The sequence below is a fragment of the Pristis pectinata genome, chromosome 6 (assembly GCF_009764475.1).
Source record: "Pristis pectinata isolate sPriPec2 chromosome 6, sPriPec2.1.pri, whole genome shotgun sequence".
Classification (NCBI taxonomy): domain Eukaryota; kingdom Metazoa; phylum Chordata; class Chondrichthyes; order Rhinopristiformes; family Pristidae; genus Pristis; species Pristis pectinata.
In genome coordinates this window covers 47,620,704-47,645,207 of record NC_067410.1, presented here as the reverse complement: position 1 = coordinate 47,645,207, position 24,504 = coordinate 47,620,704, and the positions used below count along the sequence as shown (strand labels likewise).

The following is a 24,504-nucleotide window of genomic DNA, read 5'->3' as shown; positions in this document are numbered from 1 at the left end:
CAAACATACAAGTGGAGAAAAGATGCAGGTGGGGGGGTAAATGAAACAATTAAGCATATAGTTGTCCATTGCCTGCAAATAGCAAGAATACACCAGCTCTCTCCCAATTAACATTTACATCTTTGCTACAAAAACTAATTTTCTCTTAATGAACATTTAATTCACCAAAGAAAAGGAAACAAGGGAGATAATCCAGACTTTTCCTTTCGGTGAGAGAATCTGCCGAGGACTTCGAAGCAGCTGTATTTCCAGTTGGCAGTGGAGAGAGGTAGAGTGATTGGGCTTTGGCTCAACGGGCGAGGTGAGATCCACTCATCTATTATTCTCTTTGGCAGCAAGAGACGGAGACCATCTTCAACAACATTGGTGAAAAACTTAAGTAAAAAGGTTTACAGTTATTATAACTTTTAAGTGGAAAACAGCTAGGTAGGGGAAAAAAATAGTTCAGATGGAGGGCAAGGTGATGTGCTGCAGCTGCATCATGTGGGAGCTAGTGCACCCTGCTATGATGCACGGTGACCACATCTGCAAGTAAGTGCTTGAAGCTGGAGGAACTTCGGCTCAGAGTTGATGAGCTGGAGTCACAGCTTCAAACATTGCGAATCATCAGGAAGAGACATATGTACACGTTGTGCATCGGGAGACAGTCACCCCACTTAGAGCAGGTACTTCCAGTGTCCAGAAGGCAGACAGATGGGTGACTGTCAGGGGAGAGAAAGGGAACAGGCAGACAGTGCAAAGGACCCTGGAGGCTGTTCCCATCAGTAACAGGTATTCCGCTTTGGATGCTGTTGAGGGGGATGACCCACAGGGATCAAGCAGCAGAAGCCAGGTCTCTGGCACTGGTCCCGCTGCTCAGAAGAAGAGGGCAATAGCGATAGGGGACTCGATACTGAATATTCCCGGATTTCAGTGTTTTAACGGGAATAGGAAGGGGGGAGAAGAGGAGAAAGGGTGGCGTTACTGGTCAGGGATACTATCACAGCTGCAGAAAAGATGCATAATGTAGAAAGATCCTCTCTAGAGTCAGTATGGGTGGAAGTTAGGAACAAGAAAGGAGCAGTTACTCTACTGGGAGTATTCTATAGGCCCCGGGGCGGTAGCAGCAGGGATACTGAGGAGCAAATTGGGATGCAGATTTTAGGAAGGTGCAAGATTAACAGGGTTGTTATCATGGGAGACTTTAACTTCCCAAATATTGATTGGCACCTGCTTAGTACCAAAGGTTTAGACGGGGCAGAGTTTAAGTGTATCCAGGACAGATTCCCGCCACAATATGTTGACAGGCCAACTAGAGGGAATACCATATTAGATCTAGTATTTGGTAATGAACCAGGCCAGGTGACAGATCTCTCAGTGGGTGAGCATTTGGGGGATAGTGACCACCACTCTCTAACCTTTAGCATTGTCATGGATAAGAATAGGAGTAAAGAGGACAGGAAGTTATTTAATTGGGGAAGAGCAAATTATGAGGCCATGAAACTAGAACTTACGAGTGTAAAATGGGATGACATTTTTGAAGGGAAATGTACTATGGAGATGTGGTCGTTGTTCAGGGATCTCCTGCAGGATGTTAGGGATAAATTTGTCCCGGTGAGGCAGAAAAGGAATGGCAGAGTGAAGGAACCATGGGTGACAAGAGAGATGGAACATCCAGTTAGGACGAAGAAAGCAGCATACATAAGGTGTAGGCAGCAAAGATCAGATAGGTCTCATGAGGAAGGAAGAAACATAAGGGGCTGAGGAGAGCAAGAAGGAGACATGAAAAGGCCTTGGCGAGTAGGGTTAAGGAAAACCCCAAGGTATTTTTCACTTGTGAAGAGCAAAAGGATGACAATGACAAAATTACATCAAGCCCTTGACAGAGATCCACAATAACTTCAATGAGTAATTTCTAATACCCGTTAAAATCATGACACTTATAGTGAGCCCGTGGGATAGACCGGGCTGCGGTGGAGTGCAGGGCCGCGCAACGACATAAGTGACCGGGATGAAAAGGAGCAAGCCGCGCCGGAGAGCACCCCAAGACAGCAGAGTGGGAACTGGGTCGGCCCCAGAGCCAAGCCCGCGGGACAGACCGGGCCTCAGTGGATCACACGATGGTATGGGATTGGCAACATGAACGATAACGGGTAACAACTGCTCGAGCTTTGCATGCTCCATAAATTGTGTGTCACTAACAACTACTTCCAGACCAAAAGCTCAGCCTAAAGTGTCTTGGACACATCCCGCTCAAAACATTGGCATCAGCCAGACCTGATAATCACAAGACGCCACCACCTGAGAAGCGTGCTCATGACTCACTCCTTTCAGAATGCCGACTGCGACACGGACCACTCTCTGGTTTGCTGCAAGATCAGACTCCAGCCAAAGATGCACTACACCAAGCCACCAGGCAAGCAGCACATTGACACTAATAAGACCCAACACCCAAACCGGTAGAGTTCATCAAATCACTGGAAGATGCTCTCCTTGCAAACTCACCAGAAGGGGATGCTTTGCAGAAATGGGAACCTCTCAGGGACACTATCCACAGCACTGCACTCAAGGCCTTCGAGAAGAAACAGTGACCCCGACAGCCCCAAACATTTTTGGACCCACGATGTCTGTGCGACAAGAGGTACAGTCAGTAGCCCTTAAACTGCCCACCTTTTGGACCCTCTGGTTCGACCAGGTCAAGGCCCAGTTCCAGATTCGCCAGAACACCAGGGATGACACCAAGTACTACTACGTGGTGAGCGCCCTCAACCAAGACACCGCAGCCTAGGTCAAGGACTTCATCCAGGCGCCCCCGGAGAAGTATGGTAAGTTCAAGATCCTCCTTCTTGAAACTTTCCCCCTTTCCCGACGCGAACGGGCCTCCCGCCTCCTCCACCTCGATGGGTTGGGTGACAGACCACCCCCTGCGCTCATGAATGAGATGTTGGCCTTGGCAGACGGCCACAAACCCTGATTTTCGAGCAGGCCTTTCTAGAGCAGTTACCCAACAACATCCACCTGCTCCTGGCAGATGCCAACTTCAGCAACCCCCAGAAGGTGGCTGCCTATGCTGTCCTTTAGCAGGCAAAGGAGGAGAGCAGGACGTCTATCGAGCACGTTGCCACGCCACGTACCCAGCGGCCCAGCAGGGCAGACCCGGCAATCGACCACACCCCACCCGCCACCAGAGGCGCAGGCCCACAGGTGCCGGCCACCATGCAGGTTTCTGGGAAACACCGCCACTGATGGCTACGGCAGCTGGCCACCCAGATAGCCTCTTACGTGTGTGGGATAGGCGTTCTGGCCGTCATTTCCTGGTAGATACTGGGGCCAAAGTCAGTGTCATGCCTCCCAACAGCCACGAGACTGGTAACCACACACCAAAACCCGCCCTCAGAGCCACCAACTGCAGCGCCATCCGGACCTTTGGCATCCATTCGGTGCAACTCTAGTTCAGTACCAGCAACTTTACCTGGAAATTCACCCTGGCCACTGTTGCGCAACCACTCCTGGGGGCGGACTTCCTTTGCGCCAACAGTCTGCTGGTTGACCTGCAGGGTAAGCCTTTGGTACATGCCAGGACCTTCCAAATGTTCTCATTAGGTGAGGCCAAGCTACCGGCACCACACCTCGACTCCGTCACCATGTCGATCAACGAGTTCGCCAGAGTCCTGGCAGAGTTCCCGTCTGTACTAATACCCCAGTTCTCCACCACCTTGCCCAAGCACAGTGTCCAGCATCAAATCCCCACCCAGGGCCCACTCCCTCCACGCCCGACGGCTACCCCTGGACAAGCGCCACCTCACGAAGCAGGAATTCAAGAGGATGGAGGAGTTGGGGATCATCCACAGGTCAGACAGCCTATGGGCCTCTCCGCTACATATGGTCCCCCAAGGCAGCCAGAAGCTGGTGACCCTGCGGCAAATACCGACAGCTGAACGACATAACTACCCCGGACTGGTACTCTGTGCTGCATACTCAGGACTTTGCTGCCAACCTGCATGGGCGGTCCATTTTTTCCAAGGTCGACCTCGTCCGCGGCTATCACCAGATCCTGGTGCCTCCAGATGACATTCTGAAGACGGCGCTGATCAGACCTTTCAGCCTTTTTGAATTCGTCCAGATGCCCTTTGGCCTCAAGAACGCTGCTGAGTCCTTCCAACGACTAATGGATGCAGTCGGGCGCTACCTTGACTTTGTCTTCATATACCTCGACAACATCTTGATCGCCAGCAGCAGCCGCCGCCAGAAACATCTCACGCACCTCCGCCAACTCTGTTCTCACCAGAGGGATTTCGGCCTGACCATCAACCCAGCCAAATGCCAGTTTGAGCTCGAGACAATCGACTTCCTGGGCCATTGGATTGACAAACACTGCGCTTCGCCCCTGCCTGCAAAGGTTGACGCCATCCGCCAGACCCCTCCTCCATTAAGGGCTTGCAGAAATTTCTTGGTATGGTAATCTTCTAACACAGGTCCCTACCATCCACGGCCCGCATCATGAGCCTGTTGTTTTCCTGTTGGGTGGAAGGAAGGACCTTGTTTGGTCAGAGAAAACTGACACCACATTCGTTAAAACCAAGCAGGCCTTAGCGGACGCGGTCATGTTGGTGCATCCTCGTATGGACGTCCCAACTGCCCTCATGGTTGACGCCTCCAGCACAGCAGGTGGAGACGTTCTAGAGCAGCTCATCAAAAGGCATTGGCAACCGCTGGTGTTCTTCAGCAGACACCTTTGACCACCAGAGCTTAAATATAGTGCCTTCGACAGCGAGCTTTTGGCATTGTACCTGGCCATCAAACACTTGCAATACTTAGAGAGTAGGCCGTTGACAGCTCTCACTGACCACAAGCCATTGACCTTCGCTTTCAACAAGTTCTTAGATCCCTGGTCAGCATGGCAGCAGCAGCACTTGTACATCTCAAGAGTGCACCACTGACATCTGCCATCTGTCCGGGAAAAAGAATTTGGTTGCAGATGCACTTTCATGGCCCACCATCCAAGTTTTGTCCTGGGGGTGGATTTCAGCGCCTTGGCGGAGGCACAATGAACGTACATGGAGATGCCCAGCTATCACACCGCAGTCTCCAGCCTGCAACTGCAAGACCTACTGGTAGGCCCTGGTGAGCACACCCTGCTGTGCAATATCTCCACCAGTAAACCCTGCCCCATCGTTCCAGCTGCCTGGTATTGACAGGTGTTTGATTCCATCCATGACCTGGCACACCCATCCATCCAGACTACTGTCCGGATGGCGTCCCGCAAGTTCATCTGTCATGGCCTGCATAAACAGGTTTCCGAATGGGCCCGATCCTGCACACGCTGCCAAATCTTGAAAATACAGCAGCACATCAAGGTTCCCCTGCAAGACTTTCAACCTACCCGCCAGAGGTTCGACCATATCCATGTCGACCTTGTCGGTCCCCTCCCAGTCTCCTGAGGAGTGCGGTACTTCCTCACAATTATCGACTGCTTTACCCACTGGACCGAAGCCATTCCCCTCGTGGACACCTCCACCCAGTCCTGCGCACAGGCCCTTCTGTCAACTTGGGTGGCCCGTTTCGGTGTCCCGGCCCACATCACCTCAGACAGGGGAGCTCAATTCACCTCTGGCCTGCGACTTGTGGGGTTCCCGGATCCACCTCACCATCGCCTATCATCCACAATCCAATGGGCTGGTGGAGAGGTTCCATCGACACCTTAAATCAGCACTCATGGCCCGCCTTAAGGGGCCCAACTGGATAGACAAAATCCCCTGGGTCCTGCTAGGGATACATACCACGCCAAAGGAGGACCTGCATGCCTTGTCCGCAGATAGTCTACATAATGCCCTTAGTCATCCCGGATGAGTTCCTACCAGTCCCTCAGGGGCCAGAGGAAGAACCTGCTGTGACACTCGACTGGCTGCGCAAGCGGCTTGGCAACCTGGCCCAAATACCCACCTTGCGACACCAACAGACCCCAAACTGTATGCCGACGTCCCTCAGAGACTGTAAGTTTGTCTTTGTCAGGAGGGTCGTGCACCGAACACTGCTGCAGTGGCCGTATGAAGTGCCATTCCGGGTCGTCAAGAACAATGGGTTTACGTTTGTGCTAGATATTTTTGGGGGGGGGGGGGGGCAGAGGCGCACAAGAAGGTTTTTACAATTGACTGGCTGAAGCCAGCTCATTCAGACCTGGACCAACTGGTAGTGGTCCAGCAAGTGCGACACGGGGCAGGCTACCCAAGTTTATTTAATTCTGGCTTTCATAACGGTATCACCAGTTCTGGGGGGGGTCACATGGCGACTCACCTCACCCTCCTGAGATTGCGACCATTGTCAGAGGCCCCGACCCAAGCTGGCGTGGGGCCCTCCTTCTCCACCGTTGGGCTAGGAAAGCCTGCGCACAGGAAGGTCGTGACCCACGCATGACATCAGTACAGGAACTGTTTCAGTATTAAAAGGCACACTGCGCCCCTTTCGAGCAATCGATTTCAGACTCAAGAGGCTCTGTGTCTTTATCCTATAGCGTAGCTAGCTACTACAAATGCACCATTCTATCAGCACAGAAAAGCGCCATATAGTATACAATGCAGTTGCAGGAATCTGCTTAGCACAACACAATACTGTGGGCGAGTAATTTTTATCGTCATGAAATTAAAGCTTCACCAAATATTTTAATTGCAGATTTTTAGGCTGGCAGACCCAAGGTGTAATCCCATTTCTGAGTCTGAGTCCACCATGTTTATTACATCAGACTATCTTTTAATGTTGATCACAATGCCAATGCCTCACACTACAGCCTAGAAAGCTCACCAGCACCTCTACTCCTTTAGGAGACTTAAGGAATTTGCCATGTTCCTATCAATGCTTACCAATCTTTTCATTGATGCACCATAGAAAGCATCCTAAACCTGCCTCCCCTCCATAGACTATTCTTCTCACTGCCTCAGTAAAGCAACCAGCATAATCAAAGAACCCACCCAGTGCATACACTCTTTACCCCCCTCATCAGGCAGAAGATACAAAAGCCTGAAAGCACATACCACCAGCCTCAAGGACAGCTTCTATCTAGCTTTTATAGAACTATTGAACAGTTACCTAAAACAGTAAGATGGACTCTTGACCTCACAATCTAGTTTATAACCATACACCTTGTCCATCTGCACTTTCTCTGTAGCTATTACTTTATTCTGCATTCTGTAAAATTTCCTTGTATTACCTCAACGTACTGTATAATTATCTGTATGAACAGTATGCAAAACAACCTTTTCACTGTACCTCAGTACATGCAACAATAATAAACCAATTCAAGTTGTGTTCAAGGATTAACTGTCCTTAGTATTTAAATGGAAAAATTAAGTATGGTCAGAAATTACCATTTTCTGAAGTTAGAAATTGACTGTTAGAAGCCTCAAGATCTAGAAGTGCTTGCCAGCATTAACTTGAACAATATTACTCTGGAAAAACATGACCTATAGACTCCTCATATTTAAATTGTAACTATTTTAAATATTACAGAATTTGAAGCAACTGTTCCACAGAAGTCCTTCAAGCTAAGAGCTATATTCAAGGTTAATTTTTGTGTAGATTACATGAAAACATTAGACCTTGGTGTTTACTCCTAACAATCTGGGACATTTCTTTTATTCGTGATAATTACAATTCATTTTTGCTCATGTTCAATGACAAATATAAAACTTCAATTCATTTTAGCAAATTTACAAATTATTAGTTTAGATTTAGTCATCACTGGAACAACAAATATATTCAACAATCCTAAAATATTTCATGAGGCACATATTGCTTCTGTGGAAGAAATCTCTTGACATTATATGTTTAGATGTTTATCTTGAAACTGCGATGTTAGCCTTTAAGCTGATTGGTGTATCATAATTATCTTAAGATACATTGTGTAACTTCTGTTCTGCAAGGTGCTTCTTGTTACCTATATTTTGACTATAAATACGAATGTGATCTTGCATTAAACAGAGGTGCGTAACTCCGCTTTTAGGAGTCCAAGCTCTCCATGATATCATGCTACAATAAATATTTCCGAAGTAGATGTCTTCCGAGTCCATGTGATTTAATACTTTTCCGCAACAGCTTCCTCCACTTTTCATATGTGGAGCTGCCTATGTCACCAGCAATGTTTCCATTGACAGTTTGAACAATTTGGGGCCAAATCGTGGGAGCAAAATTTCATTGAATTGTTACAAACCCACCCTGTAGCAGGTACCAATTTCAAAGATCTTTCGTTACCTGAAAATCTATTTTACTTTTTCTTTACTATTACTGCAAAAATACTTTTTACTGTAGTCTAAAACCTATGAATGTCGTAATTAACTACAATTGCAAATACGGTTACTTAGCAAACATACAGTAGGGTCGGGATGCTTTCTCCCCCCATGGATGAGCAAGAGATGAATAGCATGTTTCAATCAATAAAGATAACTGAAGTATTATATTAATTTGCATAATATGAATAGTAGTATCTTAATTATTAATTTTGAGGCATTGCATTGACCTACATTATGGCATTACGCAAGTTTTATTTCCATCACAACTTCCAACTCAATGCACAGATAAACGTAATTCACGCTCATTGAGTGCTGGGAGAGTTTAATCAGAAACATCACCTACAAAATTCATCTCAGTAATATTTGAAGTTCTGCAACAACTTTTCCATTGTAATTGTTTTCGAAGTGGGAAGTTCACATTTCAATCTTTGAATTCCAAATTGACTGATTTTGGACAACCTTCCCAGAGGAGTTTTCACCTATTCCCAGCATATTCCAGACTTTTGTTTTTAAAAAAAACATTACTTGCCTATGTTAACACAATACACGAGTTTCTAAGTGTCAACCTATGATACTTCAAAAGTGACAATGCATTAGCATTGTGAAAAGAAAAATTACAAAAGCATTCTAGGTTTTACCTTTAAAAATTGAAAAACACCAGATAACAGCCTATTTAACATTTAAAATTCTATTTTGAATTTGTTCTTCATTTCCGCTCATTTCCGCACATTTCCGCAGTGTTGAACTAATTTCAGTCAGTTATTCTTTCATGTACTTTAAAAAAAAACCTAACTCATGTCTCATCATTAGCTCCAAGGAGTTTATTAGGAAAACTAGAATCTTTTCCATCATAATTAAGGGGGAGGCTTTGCTAGTAGTTACTTAGAAGTAAATAAAGATGCTTTGAAGGTATATCACAGGTTATGGCAATTACAAAAGGGTTGTTCCCCCCCCCCCCATCACTCAATACAGTATTGTAATGGTGCTCATCAGGGCCAATTAACATGAACATTTATTTGTTCTCTACTGCCCAATTACAATGGTACAAAATCAGGATGCCTCACACTCAATGGGTAGTTTCAATAGGCTTTAAAATAATTTAATTTAGATTGTTAAAAATGGCTACATACATCTATAAAAGCAATTAATTATAAATGTCCACTCCCACAGTCAAACTGGCAACTTGCGTTAAGAGTCATAGATGTTTGATTACTGCACGGAGGCTACATGGGAAGTTTTTTTCCCCAAAACCAGTCACATTTGAACTGAAGTACTCATGTAAACTTGATATTGGCTGTGTCCATGTAATACAGACTATGTATGCCACATTTTGATCTAACTCATGACTTCTTGCGGATTTATTATTTCCAAGTTAATTATCGTTGCTCTGTGGGGCCTAGTGTTAGTCATGTCCGTGTAATACAGACTAGGGGCCCCAAAGAAGCCTCGTTTAATCTCAGCACCTTCAACGAGTTTCCATAGTTTCACTTGGATTTGTGCCAGGGAAACATTGTCCTTAGCTTTCACTTCCCCTTCAGTATATTTCAATATGGTAGAAAGCATACATTTTTTTCAATAACATACACTGGCTCCCCCCATATCACCACCTCACCCGATGCGCGTCACGACTGAGTGGGCGCGAAATGCTGACGATCTCCTATATATAAAGAAGCTGCCCACGTGACCACCCGGCGCTCAGCGCGTTTTCTCTTCCAACGCCCGAGCCTCACGTGATCTATTCCCCGATTGGTCGATCGACGTGTTTCGAGCGCAAGCCGTCACGTGAGCTCCTTCGCGTCACCATCAGCGCTCGCGCCCCTCACTCTGCGTCTATCACGTGATCTCTCTCTGGACCCGCCTCCTCCTACGTGACCTGACGCCATGGTTGCAGTGACTGCAGTTGGTTCGTCTTACAGCGAATTTTTGTTTAGTTATAATTGAAAAGCAATTAAAATAGTTAACACTAAATTAATAGCTCAATGGCAAGACATTTTTGTGATATTTTATCATTTTAAGTGTATAAATGGGGAATTGTGTTAAATTCATTCAGTTTTGAACAGTAAATTCCAGTCTATTTCTGATAATGTTTTAAACAAAATATTATCCCATTTTTCCATTATTACAATATATTATTTATTATTAAATAGTTTAATACATGTCAATTTTTCATACGAATTAAATATAATTGTCATGAGGAAAGGTCTCGACACATAACGTCCACTGTCTATTCCTGCATAGATGCTGCCATACTTGCTGAGCTCCTCCAACATTTTATATGTCGCTCCAGATTTCCAGCATCTGCACTCTTTCTCGTGTCTCCTAAATACAATTGAAGTAATGTTCCAACAGTCAAAACTAGCCCACCTAAATAAAATTCCTCTTGCTTTCACATTTTCATCTGTCAGGTATTCTGAATTTAAAAATTCACATTACAAACTCTGGAGATAATAATTGAAGATGTCAGTTTGCTAAATGCAAGGTATTGAGTTCAAGGCCCATTTTATGAATGATCATATAAAATACACTGGCCCAGTAAAGTAACAGTGTCTCAATCATGCTTAACACCCTTGCCCACAAGCCCTGTGCTGCTGCACAAGATGTGATTATTATAGTTAACTCTTTTAGTTTCTGTTCTTGGTTGCTTTACATTGAGACAAATTGTACAACTGCCCTCTGAAGACTGCTCAAAATCCATTTGTAGCTGATACTTTGCAAAAAGAAGTGGAATGATAGCTTTTAAATGGAAATTGGAGACAAAATCCTATAGTGAATTGTTATAAATATATGGAAACCTCACTGCTGCAAAGTTTTGTGCACTGCTTTTAATGCAGTGATATTTAATATTAATTAGAATACAGTTAATTTGTATTGTCTAGAACAGTTCTAACTTCTCAAAATTTCGATGTAGGTTATGTTTGAAACATTTTTCTTCACCATTTTCATGCTTTTTAAATGCAAAATTTTAAAGGGTTTCTTGAATTATTGGAAACTTGAAATTCCCATTGTTGGATGTTTTATGCACAGTTCAACTGCAGTGTTAAATGTTCAGTATTTCAGTAGGTATACAGTCACATCTAATACCAGTCTCCTGTTCTACAGATGCAACTAAAATGGCAGACGACTGCATTGCATGTATAATCAAAACTCCAGTGGCACTACAGAGTGGGGATTTGAAAACAGATTCTGCAAAGCCTGGCGTGTTTGTAATTGAGGTGACCTTTCCAAAGGAGAGAATCACAAATGTATGTGTATCATGTGCCCCAAGTATTAATTAAAGGGCAAAACTGAGAGTGGGAAATTACTAATTTAATGCACATTAAATTAGATACTTACTGTAGATATAAATCTTGAACAGTGTTAGGGGCTGGCTGACAAAAGGAAATTGTGACCTAAGTATTGGTAAAAGAGGGAGCTTGATGGCAACATTAACTAGTTTCAGGAGCTGTAGACTCATTCCTGCCAATGAGCTAATTGTCCCTTGGAGCCTGTATTTTTGTAAGAATGGCTTTTGGAATAAAGCAGCTGAAGTTACAGTTTTCAATGGTGTGCGTAGGAGAATCATAAAAAGCCAGAGTCAGTGGAGCAGGAGCCCAGGTGAAGCCTTATGCTGGAAGCAATCACAGAGGTGGGAAACAACTTGCACAAGGATAAAAAAAATTTAAGCCTGCATTTTGCTACTGATCTCGTAGACGATGGCCAGCAACATCAGTGGGATGTATCTCACCTGTCATTGGCTGCTGGTAGAAATTAGTACTAAGAGGTTGCTGATGTCAGCAACAAAAATGTCAGTCGGCAGGGTAAGCAGCCAAACACACAAAAATTCTGCTCTTTACTTTCTGGTTTGCTACCTGTACAATTCTTTAAACATCTAAAAGAATAAAATTAAGGTTTTAAAACACAGATTAAAGCAGTGGGCATAATATTTGTAAATTTTAAGTTGAATTTATTATTTTGAGTGTGTGGAATTTGTGACATATTTATGACGATATTGCTTGCACAATTTATTTGGGCCCAGAGAGAATTGTTTATGAGCAATTATAGCCTAGAACACATTAAAAATTTGGTTATACCTCATGTAAGGAAGTGTTACATTTTTAGGATTTTTTAACTGCAAAAGTATTTTTAAATACTTTGTGATTAATTTGGAGGTGGCTTTTGCAGTCAAATAGAATAAGAGGAAATAATATTCTCTTGCATGCATTGAAATCAAAGGCTGACTCTGTCCCAATGTCTGTGCTGTTAGGATGACAACCTCATCCTTTTTGGGGAATGCTGCCTTTCAATGCAAAGCATACCCTTTGTGCTAAATTTACCTATGATGGTTGAAGAATGATTGTTATCTTCTAATTTATATATTAGTGATATCTATTGTTTCAGGCAGCCTGAATCTGTTATTTGGTTGATTAACTTAGATGTGCTGCTTTTCTCTCAAAATAATTTTAATCCATTCCAAGTTTATCATATTTATCTACTTTTAATATGTGTAGTCCTTTTTTAAAAATTTTTTTTACTATTTCTATCCACTTATTTGAACTATTTGTTACTTCAGCAATTCAACTGACTCTTGACTCTGTTTTGTATTCCTGTTCATTGACCAGGTTAGGAAAATCACATTTAAGAATTATTATACAGCTTTCTTAACAATACGCCTTCAACAACGAGTGTCCGCAGAGTCTGACAAAACTCTGTTGAAGTGGAAGACTTGCTTGCGTGACATGTGCCTGATGCCCAATCCTCACACTGAGAATGGATCACAAGATTATTTTTCTATCTACAGACATCAGGTCAGGTTCGATCCACCTCTTCTGTTAATAGAGTGAACACATGCATTTTAAAACATTTTTCCTCTTTAATTCTTATGTCCACAAGCAAATGGAATAAATCCTAAATTGATTACCATTTTAATTTATGTTTCAACCTGAACTTATTATTTCCTTCATAGCAGTATGTTTTCTAATTCCTCTTGATAGTCATATTTATGCACACAATAATTCCAAGACACTGAATTTAAGCATTATTGTACTATAACTCCACAGACACTGGGTATGGGATGAGGCTATCTGAGCACATTACTTGTAAGTTTGTCAGGCAAATAATTACATCAGGAATAGCTGCCTAGAATAAATTACATTAGCATCCAGCAATCTTAACTCTCTAGTTTTGGTGTCTAGATTGCAAGGTGAATCAAAGGAGAGGTTTTAATTGTAACTGGTTGTAAAGTATTTTATCTATTTAATGGTTCTGATTCATTTGGTAAGCTTCATTTGATTGTACAACTTAATAGAGTCAGAGACTTGCAGCATGGAAGCAGGCCCTTCAGCACTACTCGTCTACGCCAACTGAGTTGCCCAGCAAGCTACTTCCATCTGTCAGTGATTGGCCTATAACCCTCTAAACCTCTCCTATCGATGTACTTATCTAGATGGCTTTTAAATGTTGCCAATGTGCCCGCCTCAACCACTATCTCTGGCAGCTCATTCCAAATACGCATCACCCTTTGCATGAAGAAGCTGCCCCTGATGTCCCTTTTAAATCTCTCATCTCCGATTTTAAACCTATGCCCTCTTGTTTTTAGCACCCCTCCCTGGGGTAAAAGACTATGTGCTTTCACCCTCTCTATGTCCCTCATGATCCTATATACCTCTATCAGGTCACCCCTCAATCTCCTATGTTCCAGGGAATAAAATCCTAGTCTACGCAACCTCTCCTTGTAATTCAGGCCCCCAAGTCCAGGCAACATTCTGGTAAATCTTTTCTGCACTCTTTCTAGTTTAACATCTTTTGTATTACAGTGTGACCAAAACCATAACCAATACTCCCAAGTGTGGCTTCACCAATATCTTGTATAACTGCAACTCAATTGTCCTCAGTTTCCAACCCACCGATTTTCAATGGATCATTATCTTAATGTTCTGACGTCTCCAATATGATGATGAGATTTTAAGGATGTAATTTGCTTTGGCAGAAAACAAAGCACTGTTTCCCTAGACACAAGATCTTCCCTACTCCCTTCTTGGCATTCGAAATGGATTGTTTCCTCTAGAATGCACAGATCTACTCTTCCATTTCCACCAAACTCATTCTTTTTCCCATGGTACCTTTCTGTTGAACTGCAGGAAATGCAACACCTGGCCTTTTGCCTCTTCCTTCCCAGCATCCAGATCTCCAAATACGATGTGAACCAACAATTTACTTGTTCTACTTAAAACTCAGTATGTGCAGCTCATAATGTGAGCTCCTCTATACTGGGGAGACATAATGCAGATTAGATGTCTTCTGGAATATATCCTTCTAGTGCTTAAAGATAATCCCAAGCTTCCAGTTACTTGTTCTATTCTGTTTCATTCTGCTCTCCACTTCCTACTGTGCTCCATTGAAGTTCAACATAAGTTCAAGAAACACCACGTCATCTTCCAACGAGGCAAAGCACAGAATACAATGGGATTAGTGTAGTACTGATGTAAAAGGGTGATTGATGGTCAGCATGGACTCAATAGACTGAAGGGCTTGTTTCCGTGCTGTATGACTCTGTCTAAGAATGGATTCAGATAATTAGCATATCCATCATTTTTATTTCAGACTTCCAGCATTCATTTATTATGTTTTGTTTATGTTTTGAATGTGTCCTCCAGACACGTTCCCTTTCACTTTGCTGTACCCTCTCCGCTTAATTTGCTTTGCCTCCTCTCCTATCACAAACTTTACCTTGTGTATTTTCAGAAGTTTTCTCTGCATCTTAAAACTTGTTTCATCTCTAACTATTCCCAGAATATCAACGTAATATTAATTCTGTTTCTCCCTCCATTGGTACTGCCTGGCCTGCTTTGTATTTCTACTATTTTCTGTTTTTCATTTTAGATTTCTAGCACCTTTTTGTTTTCTTTTTGGTTTCTCTAGTCATGAGCTACTTTATGTTTGTAATTTAAGACGTGAGCTAAAAAGACCTCTTCAGTGATAAATGTTGTCCTAGCTTTTCGATGTTTAATGCCAGCTTTGATATTGAAGGGAGATGGGAAAGCAGGTGCACTTTTGGTGTTTGCGGGATATATTAGAATTTCTCTGCTGCAGGCAAACAGTGACATTTTGTCAACTATAAGCACAACTTGTAAATTAACTAATAACGTGTATTTGAGTTTCACCACAGTTGCTATTTGAACCAAATGATGTAGTGACAGTGCGACTGATCCTGCGACAGCCTTCTCCTGTCTGGCTGAATTTTACATTGGAAGATATCAAAGTATATGAGTGCAATCACAACAAGGATGTAAGTACCAGTACCGAGCATCCTTCAAAATGCCTAAATTGTAAATATTTATAATGTCTTTTTAAAAATGATTAATATGTGGCGCTTAAAGTATACTGATTCACAATAATTTAAGCTGTACAGGGAATTTAATTGGTTTGATCCCAGGAAATGCTTTTCACAAACTGGATCCATTCTGCTACAGAGGGAGAATGTTCTCTCAGACCTGGCTTGAGGGAACTAGTTTACACCTGTTCCTGACATGTGTCTACCATGGATTGCTTTATTATTAGACATTATTTTAGAGCCCTGCTAAAATAATGCTTCACAAAATCTGTGAGTTATACACAGTCCTTGTTATCCACTAATTTGCTCTCCGCAGATATGTGTACCTGCACTGAAGTCCCCAGGCCTCCTCTGGAATTTTTTCTAACATATCTATATACATACAGTTTAGGGACTCCCATCATTGTTTGTGTAAGTAGAGTGTTCAATTTTCAGACCACTGTGTCAAGGGGCTCCCTACTGTGTGCTGTTTAAGTAGAGATTGGTTTTTATTTACACAGCTGCACCTTGTGATTTCAAAACCTGACCATTATTTGTAATTATTAATGCACTTAATTGAAGTATTTTGTTAGCTAATAGCAGTTTCTGTTAGATATGTTAAGGTTTTAATGCTTTTTGAACATTATAGGTCATATTTGTGTTTATTTGAAGGGTGCATTGAGCACAAATGGGTTTTTATTTGATATCCATGGAAGTTTGTGCTCCTATCCCTCACAGATAATAGGACATGGTGTATTTCATAATGAGAACCTATGTATTAAGACTTGAATTAATGTTTTTAATTTGAAAATAGCTTAAGGCAATGCACCAAATTTGTTTCCTTAATTGCACTCAAATTAATAACATCGAAATAATATCTACACACTTAAATTTGTTTATTGCTATTTATGATTTTTTTTATTTTTAACTATTACTCAATTATTACTAGTTTTATTTTCTAGTCCCTTCCTCCTGCCCCCATGTCATCAACTAGGCTGTTCTGCTTTGTATTCGCAAACAAAAATAGTTGTTTAGGAGTCAATGCACAAAATACACATTTAGAAAGCTGCATTCTTGAAACAAAATGCATGAACAAAATTATAAAAGTAGTTTTGATATTATTAGCCTAACGGGTAGAATACTTGATAGCTGTACTTTATAGAAATTTAATTATTTCCGTGTTGTATATATTCAGTGACTGGAAAATAAACAATTCCAAAGAATCCCAAACCATTGGGTAAAGAAATTACTCCCCATCACATTTCTAAATGGTCACGTTTTATTCTGAGACTGCTGATTCTAAGTTCAAAGAAACATCCTCCCAGCATTTACCCTGTGAAACCCTTGAGTAATTTCGCTTGTTTCAGTGAAGTTACTTCTCGTGCTTATAGGGAATATGGAATTAGTCTGCTCACTATCTCCACGTACAGCACTCTCATCATTTCCGGAATAAATCTAAAAAAAATCATGACCTCATCCCTGTTAAGTAGATAAGATGAAATAGGAGCAGAAGTAGACCAGACAGCTCCTCAAGCTCACGCCGCTATTCTGATCTTGGCCTCAGTTACGCTTTCCTGCCCATTCCCATAACCGTCAGTTCCCTAAACATCTAATAATTGAACTGGCATTGAATTTTTTTCAATATCAGTTTCCAGAGCTCTCCTGAGCAGAAAATTGCAAAAGTTCATGAGCCTGACCGAAGAATTCTGACATTGCTAGGTTTTCACTATTTTAGAAATATGCTACTTTTCTATTGCTTTAGCCACACGATTCTTTGTTACTTTCTCTATCCCATGCTTTTATGCTTGTATATATCCCTTTATTTGTCCTTCTCGCACTACTTTCTTGTCTAGTTTTGTACTGTCAATAAATATTACACTGGGTTCTTACATATGTTGTTGTAAATTGCTGATATCCCATCACTGATCCTTGCGCTAATTACAGCTTGCCAACCCAGAAATAATTCTTTTATCTAAAATACTTTAATGATTGTTAAATAATTCTCAATCGATGCTGACAAATTACCCTCAGTTTCATGTAATAACTTGACTGGCTTCTTCTCAAATGTATTTATAATTCTAAAATGAATGGATTAATTCATGTTGATTGTGTCAATTGTTAAATGACTTTCGAAGGGCCTCGTTACATTTTCTAGTAATAGAATCTGTTATTTCCCTACTATTGATGCTTTTAACTTATCTTGGTCTTAAATCCTATAGTTCTACTCTCCAATCTACAAGGAATTCTCTCAAGAAATGCTGGAATGTTAATATAAATGCATCCCACTGACACCATAGCTGTCTTTTTTAAAACCTAATGTCTAGGGGATTTGTCATCTTTCAGTCCTATTAATTTCTCCAGTATATTACTAATGTTACCATTTCTAGATTCCTTTTTCTTTTTAAATACATGGTTCATAACTATGTCTGGATAGTTTTGTTTTCCCCAGTAAAGTGCATTGATTTAATATCTGCCATTTCCTTTTGGGCTGTTATTTTTCCTATCTTAGTAAACGTGGGATCTGTTTTTAATCTCTTTCCTTTTGTATACTTTTAGAATCCTTTATAGCTTTCTTGTTTTATGCCAAATTGCTCCTGTTTTATTGTTTAAAAGCTTCTAACAGTTTTATTAGTCCTTTTACAAAGTTGGGAAGAAGTGAACACTATTAGGTAAATTAATGAAGGCAGAAGAGAAGGTCAATGTGAACAAAATAGAAGAGAATGAAGTGAAATATCATTGCCAAAATGTGGGAGGAAGGATGCAATCTTGTAGCTAAATTTAAACAAGAAAATCGAGAATCACAAAAGAGAAAGCTTTTTTTGTTTGTTCATGGGATGTGGATATCACAGGCAACGTCAGTATTTGTTGTCCACTCTTAATCAGCTCTGAACTGAGAAGGAGGTTGGAAGTCAACTACATTGGTGGGTCTGGAGTCACCTGTTGGCCAGAGGACAGATTTGTTTCTCCAAAGGACATTTGGGAACTATACAGATTTTTTTTATATATGATGGTCCACTGGCTTCATGGTCACCATCCTGATACTAGTTTTGAATACTTTGAATTTACATTGTTGTGACTTTGAATGAACCACACAGAGACTGGAGCTGTAGATGTAAAAGGCCTGTATTCAGCACAAGCAGACATTCAGGAGGGCACCTGGGAGAATTTCTTTGTAGAATCTCTCTGAACCAAAAGTACAAATCTCAAATGGATATAACATTTTCCCACCATCCTACAGGGGAGAATTTCTCAGTTGATTCTCTCTGAACCAAAAGTACAAATCTCAAATAGATATAACATTTTCCCACCATCCTACAGGGGTCTTTTATATAGCCAAATGGAAATCCAGTAAGCTACCTGGCAGTTGTCAGATCCATTCAGACTCACTAAAGAATCTTGCTGATTATATTTGTCTTGCCAGGCAGGAACATGAGAGCAATTTTGGTTGATTTATCACAATTTGTATGACTGAGCATTAACACAACTAGATTATATGACCTACTCAACCACATTTTGCCATTCATTAAGATCATTGCTCATCTTTAGCTTCACTTAACCCCTGAGTCCTATATCCTCTGATTCTCTATTCCAAAAAATATTTCTGTCTCAGACATAGACCAAATACTTAAACATTATGCTGGGCCACACACATGTAGATCAAGTTGACCCCCTTGTCTGGAATAGTGGGGTCATGCAGAAAAGGGGTGGGAATGAGTTGGATAGGCAACAATGGAAGAGGAGTAATTAAAGTGACCAGCACACGCAATTTAAACTATTTTGACATCAATTGTGTATTTTATATCTGTACATGTTATATTAGATGAACCAGCTATAATTGAAATTCTTTCTTGTAAACTGCTTCTTTCAGAGATAAACAGAAACAGCAGTGGACGTGGGGAATTTGTTGGATGAGTCAGAAGGTTTGACTTTATGCACCCAACTAAACATTAAATATTAATTAAAAAGTTGCATGTAACTTTGTGTTTTTACAGAAAGAACAGGGACCCTGGCTTTCTAAGCTCACTCCTCTGGAGCAACCTTTGAACTTAAGTGATGTGAGTACAATGTATATTTTTACACCTGCAAACTATACAGGTTTATGCAGCTTCCAAAAACGAACAGAGGCTTTCCACCAAAATTCTAACATTCTCTGTTCTGATATCAATGATCCTTCCCATTACTTCCTTTATGTCAAATTTTTGTAATCTTGTTAATTTTCTGGGATTTCTGTACCTCTTGCAGTAGCTAAGCATAACCAGTAGAGCTTAGTCTTTCTAAATGCTTGTTGTGTTAATTTTAAATGATTTGTGCACAAGGACACTTGGGTCCCTCTGACCACCAACACCTTTTATTCTCCCGCAATAAAAACAGACAATGCTGGAAACATTTCAGCAGGTCATACAGCATCTGTGGAAGGAGAAACAGTTAACATTTCAGACTTCGCTAGAACTAGAAAAGAGAAACAAGTTAGTCTTTTAATCTCCCACCATTTTACAAGTACATTTCTTTTCTATTTTTCCCAAGTGGCTGACCTGACACTTTTCCACATAATACTCCATCTGCCCTTGCTCATTCATTTAGCTTGTCTACATACCAAGAGGTTCTCTGCATCCTCCTTGCAACCCACTGCTGCCTAGTTTTACACTGTCAGCAAATTAAGATCAACTACATTTGGATTGCTCATTCAAATCATTGATATCGATTATTAAAAGCAGGGGCCCCAGCATCTATGGTTGTGTTACCCATTAATCCAGCTTCCCACTCTGAAAATAACCCACGTACTTTCTGTCTTTTAAAGAATTCTCAGTCTATAACCAGTTTATTTACCCCCCCATCCCATGAACTATAAGATTGTTTAATACCTTTTGTGCTCAGCCTCTTGCCCTTGTACTCTTCATATTTCTCCCCTCTCTGCTGCATTTGATGTCGTCAACATGGACTTTTAGCAAGATATTTGAAAAGGTTCCACGTGCCAGGCTAGTCAAAAAAAAATAGAAGCCCACAGGACCCAAGAGAAAGATTAGCAAATTAGATTGGAAGTAAGGTGCAAAAAATGAAAGTTGATGGGTGTTTATATTGACTGGAGTGCTGTTAACAATGAAGTTCCTCTGAGCTCAGTACTTCATCTCAAGTCTTGTCATATTTGTTAATGATTTAAATTTCACTGTTTGGGAAATGGTAAAGAAGTTTGGAGAGGATAAATAACATGAAGTTTGATTGTGTGGTTAACTGAAGAGGGAAGAAGTAGACAGCAGGAAGGAATGGATGTTCTGGTCCTTTGGGCTGAAAATTGACAAATGGAATTTAACACCGAGAAATTGGGTGATAGATCTGGGCAAGACAAAGAAGGCATGGGAATACATGATGAGTGGGAGGTTATTGAGTGATGTGTCAAAACACAGGGCCCTTAGGATGTATGTCCAAAGATCCTTAGAGGTAGCAGGACATAACATAGAAAACAGGAGGAGAAGCAGGCAACTGCGCCCCTCAATCCTGCCCTGCCAATCAACGTGATCACGACTGATCTGACTTGGGCCTCATCCCTTTTGTTCCAGTTTCCCATAGCCCTCAATTCCTTAATCTTTTAAAAATGTATCTACTTTCTTTTTAAATACCCTCTTTTGATCTTGCCTTCACAACTCTTCAGGGCAGAGAATTCCAGAGGTTCACCACCCTCTGCAAAAAGTTCTTACACATCTCAGTTTTAAATGACTGCCCCCTAATCTTGTAACCATGACCCCTCCTTTGAGATTCTCCCAAGAGATGAAACCTTTCAACATCTATCTGTCAAACCCCTTTAGGATTTTGTACGTTTCAATAACATCATCCCTCATTCTCAACTCAAAAATATGGATCTAATTTCTTTAGCTGATCATGATAGGACAACCCTCTCATCACAGGAATTAGCCTAGGGAATCTCTTTTGGACTGCCTGCAATGCCAGTATGTCCTTTCTTAAACAAGGGGACCACAACTGCACAGTACTCCAGGTGTGGCCTTAGCAATACCCTGTGCAATTGTAACAATACTTTCATATTTCTAAACTCCACCCCTCTTGCAGTAAAGGCCAATATATCATTTGCCTTCCTAACCAAACTGCTAACTCTTTGCGATTCCTGCACAAGAACATCTAGATTCCTCTGTACTTCACTCATCTGAACTGGTGGGTAGCAAAGGATGCATAGGAAGAGGTTGCGGTGCGGATAGAAGATTAGCTAGCTAACACAGATAGTCAGGCTTAAGAGGGTTTTTTATCTGGTTTGCAAGATGTAATGGATGGTGTGCAAAGGAATTGGAATGTTATAACTTCGAGAGAAACTAAATATAAAAGTGGGGAGATTCAATTATACAGGGCATTGGGAAGACCACATCAGGAGTATTGTCTACATTATTGGTCTCCTTATTTAGGGAAAATGTTCATGTTTTGGAATCAGTTCAGAGAAGTTTTGCTAGACATAATGTGGAATGGCGGCTTGTATTTTGATCAAAGGTCAAACAGACTTAACTTGTTTAGAAAACTGAGGGAGGACTTGATTGAAACCTACAAGATCATGGGGAGTCTTGACGTGGTGGATGTGGAGAGGGTGTTCCCAATTTTGGGAGTATCTAGAACTACAGGTTGCCCATTTAAGGCAGATGAGATGAATTTTTTTTCCTCAGAGGATTGACGGTCTTTGGAACTCCCTTTCTCAAGGGATGCTGGAAATAGAACCTTTGCATATTTTTAAGGCAGTGCTAGGTAGATTCTTGATAAACAAGGAGGTGAAAGGTTACTGTGAGTATACATGAATGTGAAGTTGAGGTTATAATTAGATTGGTCATAATCTTATTAAGTGGTGGAACAGGCTTGAGGAGCCAAGTGGCCTATTCCTGCAACTAATTACTATGTCCATATTTGGAGTTTACAAGGAATTTATGGTAGCTTAAGGAGGTGAGGGTGTGCCAGTGTGAACCAAGAACATAATTGTCACAAAATTACAATCTGATACAGAAAGATGAACAATAGTCAAAGGTGCTTGTACTTTATCTTCAACTATAGATGAATTTTTACAGGGATTACCAGATCTAGACATGGTAGCTTCTAGTGTGCAGCAGATGTGGGTGTTAACCGAAATGGTCCAGAAGAATCCAACGACTGCCCGTGTGGGACGCTTTGATGCAAGTATCATTATTATTCTTTTACTGCAACCTATCAAAAAGTAGAATGGAAACTAAGCCTAAAACATTGCCGACAAATGTGAATAAGTGCATTTATTATGAGAAGGTGGTCTGAATATTCATATATATCTTTTACAATTAAACCTCTGTTGGTCTCATTGGCCTGACAAGAAAGGTGGGGAAGGAATTCTTGTAGATCAGATCACAAGCTCAATCCCCAATTGTGCTGAGTTAGCCACTATCAATTAACAAATTATGACAGTTATAGTTGATCAGCATTCCTGAGTCATGAAAGAGTAAAGTCAGCCTGTTCCTGCTCCTAATTAGCATCTTTTGTCCATAATTGAACGTCCTTGTGGAAAGTAGTCTGTCCACTGAAGTTGTCAATCCTTCCATTGGTGGGTAAAATGATAGTCATTGATGGAAGTAAAGAAGATTGAGTCAGAAAGGCTTCCAGGATTGTCATGTGGATGTTTCTATAGTGCCCCGGATGTCACGTGAAAATAAATTTGGGATATCCTGTGCAGAACACAAACATGTGCAATCACTGTCTAGTATTTAACAAAACATGTCCACAAATAAAATAATGGATGTTGATGTAACACCTATAGAAAATGAGCTCAGGAGAACAGAGAGATTACTGAAAGAGAAAAAACAGTGAGTTGAAATCCACTTGGAATATGAAAGAGGCAATATCACCTTACTTTTTTTATGTTCTGTCCATAGGTGGATGGTTCCTATGATGTCAACATGCTATCCTACATATGAGTAGTTCTTCAAGCTGTGTTGTTCCCTCTGGGAGGATCAGAGCATTCAAAGCACTTTGTTTTGTGACTGCATGCAGGTCTGAATGCCAAGTTATTGATGCCTCAACTGAAAATATGACTGAAACATGAACTGGTTTTCTGCTTTTTGTCTCACTGGAACTGATTTCATTTCACACTACTGCTGTATTAACTGCACTATTGTATGTAGAAAGTTAATAAATGTATTATTGTAATTGTGTGCTGTAATAGATAGAAGCATTATTAAGATTTGTAATTTTTTCCATTTTGATTGGATCTGATTGCTAGAGCCAGACATGTTTTTCTCAATTACAGATTTAATTATGAAAATAAACTCTTCAAAACCATTTATTACAAGAATATTTGAGGACTCATCAGCTAAAAGGCGGATAGCTTACAGACGGACATTAGTTTTAATCTCCCATCAAATGAATTTTTAAAAATAGGAAGCAAAATAACTAAAAGAAAATCTGGAGAAGAATGACCAAAAGAGTGAATTGAAAGGAAAATGTAAAGCAGCGCTGAGTAATCTCACACTGCATTTCATCTTTGTATGTGACTGGAAAGTTGCTGCAACAAAATTGTCCGGAATCCAAAATATAAAAGAAATGTTTAGTTCAGTTTCACTGAAGCAATATTTGTTCCATTTTTGCAATACAGAACACTAATAAGGTCAGTCTAATGATTTCATCCCCAAGACATTTTGAGTTGTTAGTTGATTCCATGTTATTGTTTACTTTGATAGAGTGTTGGGCTAAGTTTATGACCTATATTGAACTCAACAAGAGTATGCACTACTAGCTCTCATAACAGAAAATTAGTCAAAGTGTATAAGAGCAGTAGGCATAGGGGAAATACCAATTGCCATTGCAACATGTTGAGGTTTGAGACAAAATTTAAGCACACAAGTTGTCACCACATTGATTTTAAGAAAATGTGAATGGAAGAGGGAATTAAACTCAAGAATTTTAGACCTAACGTGAAGGACATTAAGGGATACATTCAGATATTAA

At 41.0% G+C, this 24,504-nt stretch overlaps 1 protein-coding gene across 2 annotated transcripts; it reads left to right on the top strand.

Moving 5' to 3' along the window:
- The first annotated feature begins 10,026 nt into the window (after window positions 1–10,026).
- nicn1 (nicolin 1) lies at window positions 10,027–23,838 on the top strand. 2 transcript variants are annotated; one of them, XM_052018066.1, is made up of 7 exons: window positions 10,027–10,164; window positions 11,361–11,503; window positions 12,860–13,045; window positions 15,406–15,525; window positions 19,542–19,604; window positions 22,602–22,706; window positions 23,433–23,838. In XM_052018066.1, the coding sequence occupies exons 1-7, from the start codon at window positions 10,143–10,145 to the stop codon at window positions 23,472–23,474; spliced, it is 681 nt and encodes a 226-aa protein (XP_051874026.1). In that variant the 5' UTR covers window positions 10,027–10,142; the 3' UTR covers window positions 23,475–23,838. The 2 variants fall into 2 exon arrangements, with proteins under 2 accessions (XP_051874026.1, XP_051874028.1); XM_052018068.1 differs by having other exon boundaries at window positions 10,115–10,243.
- The last annotated feature ends 666 nt before the right edge of the window (window positions 23,839–24,504 follow it).

Bases quoted from the DNA above. Each gene is read 5' to 3' on its own strand.
- nicn1 (XM_052018066.1), top strand. From the start codon at position 10,143: ATGGTTGCAGTGACTGCAGTTG. The intron at 15,526-19,541 runs GTAAGTACCAGT...GTGTTTTTACAG, and splicing joins AGTGCAATCACAACAAGGAT to AAAGAACAGGGACCCTGGCT. The intron at 22,707-23,432 runs GCAAGTATCATT...TTCTGTCCATAG, and splicing joins CCCGTGTGGGACGCTTTGAT to GTGGATGGTTCCTATGATGT.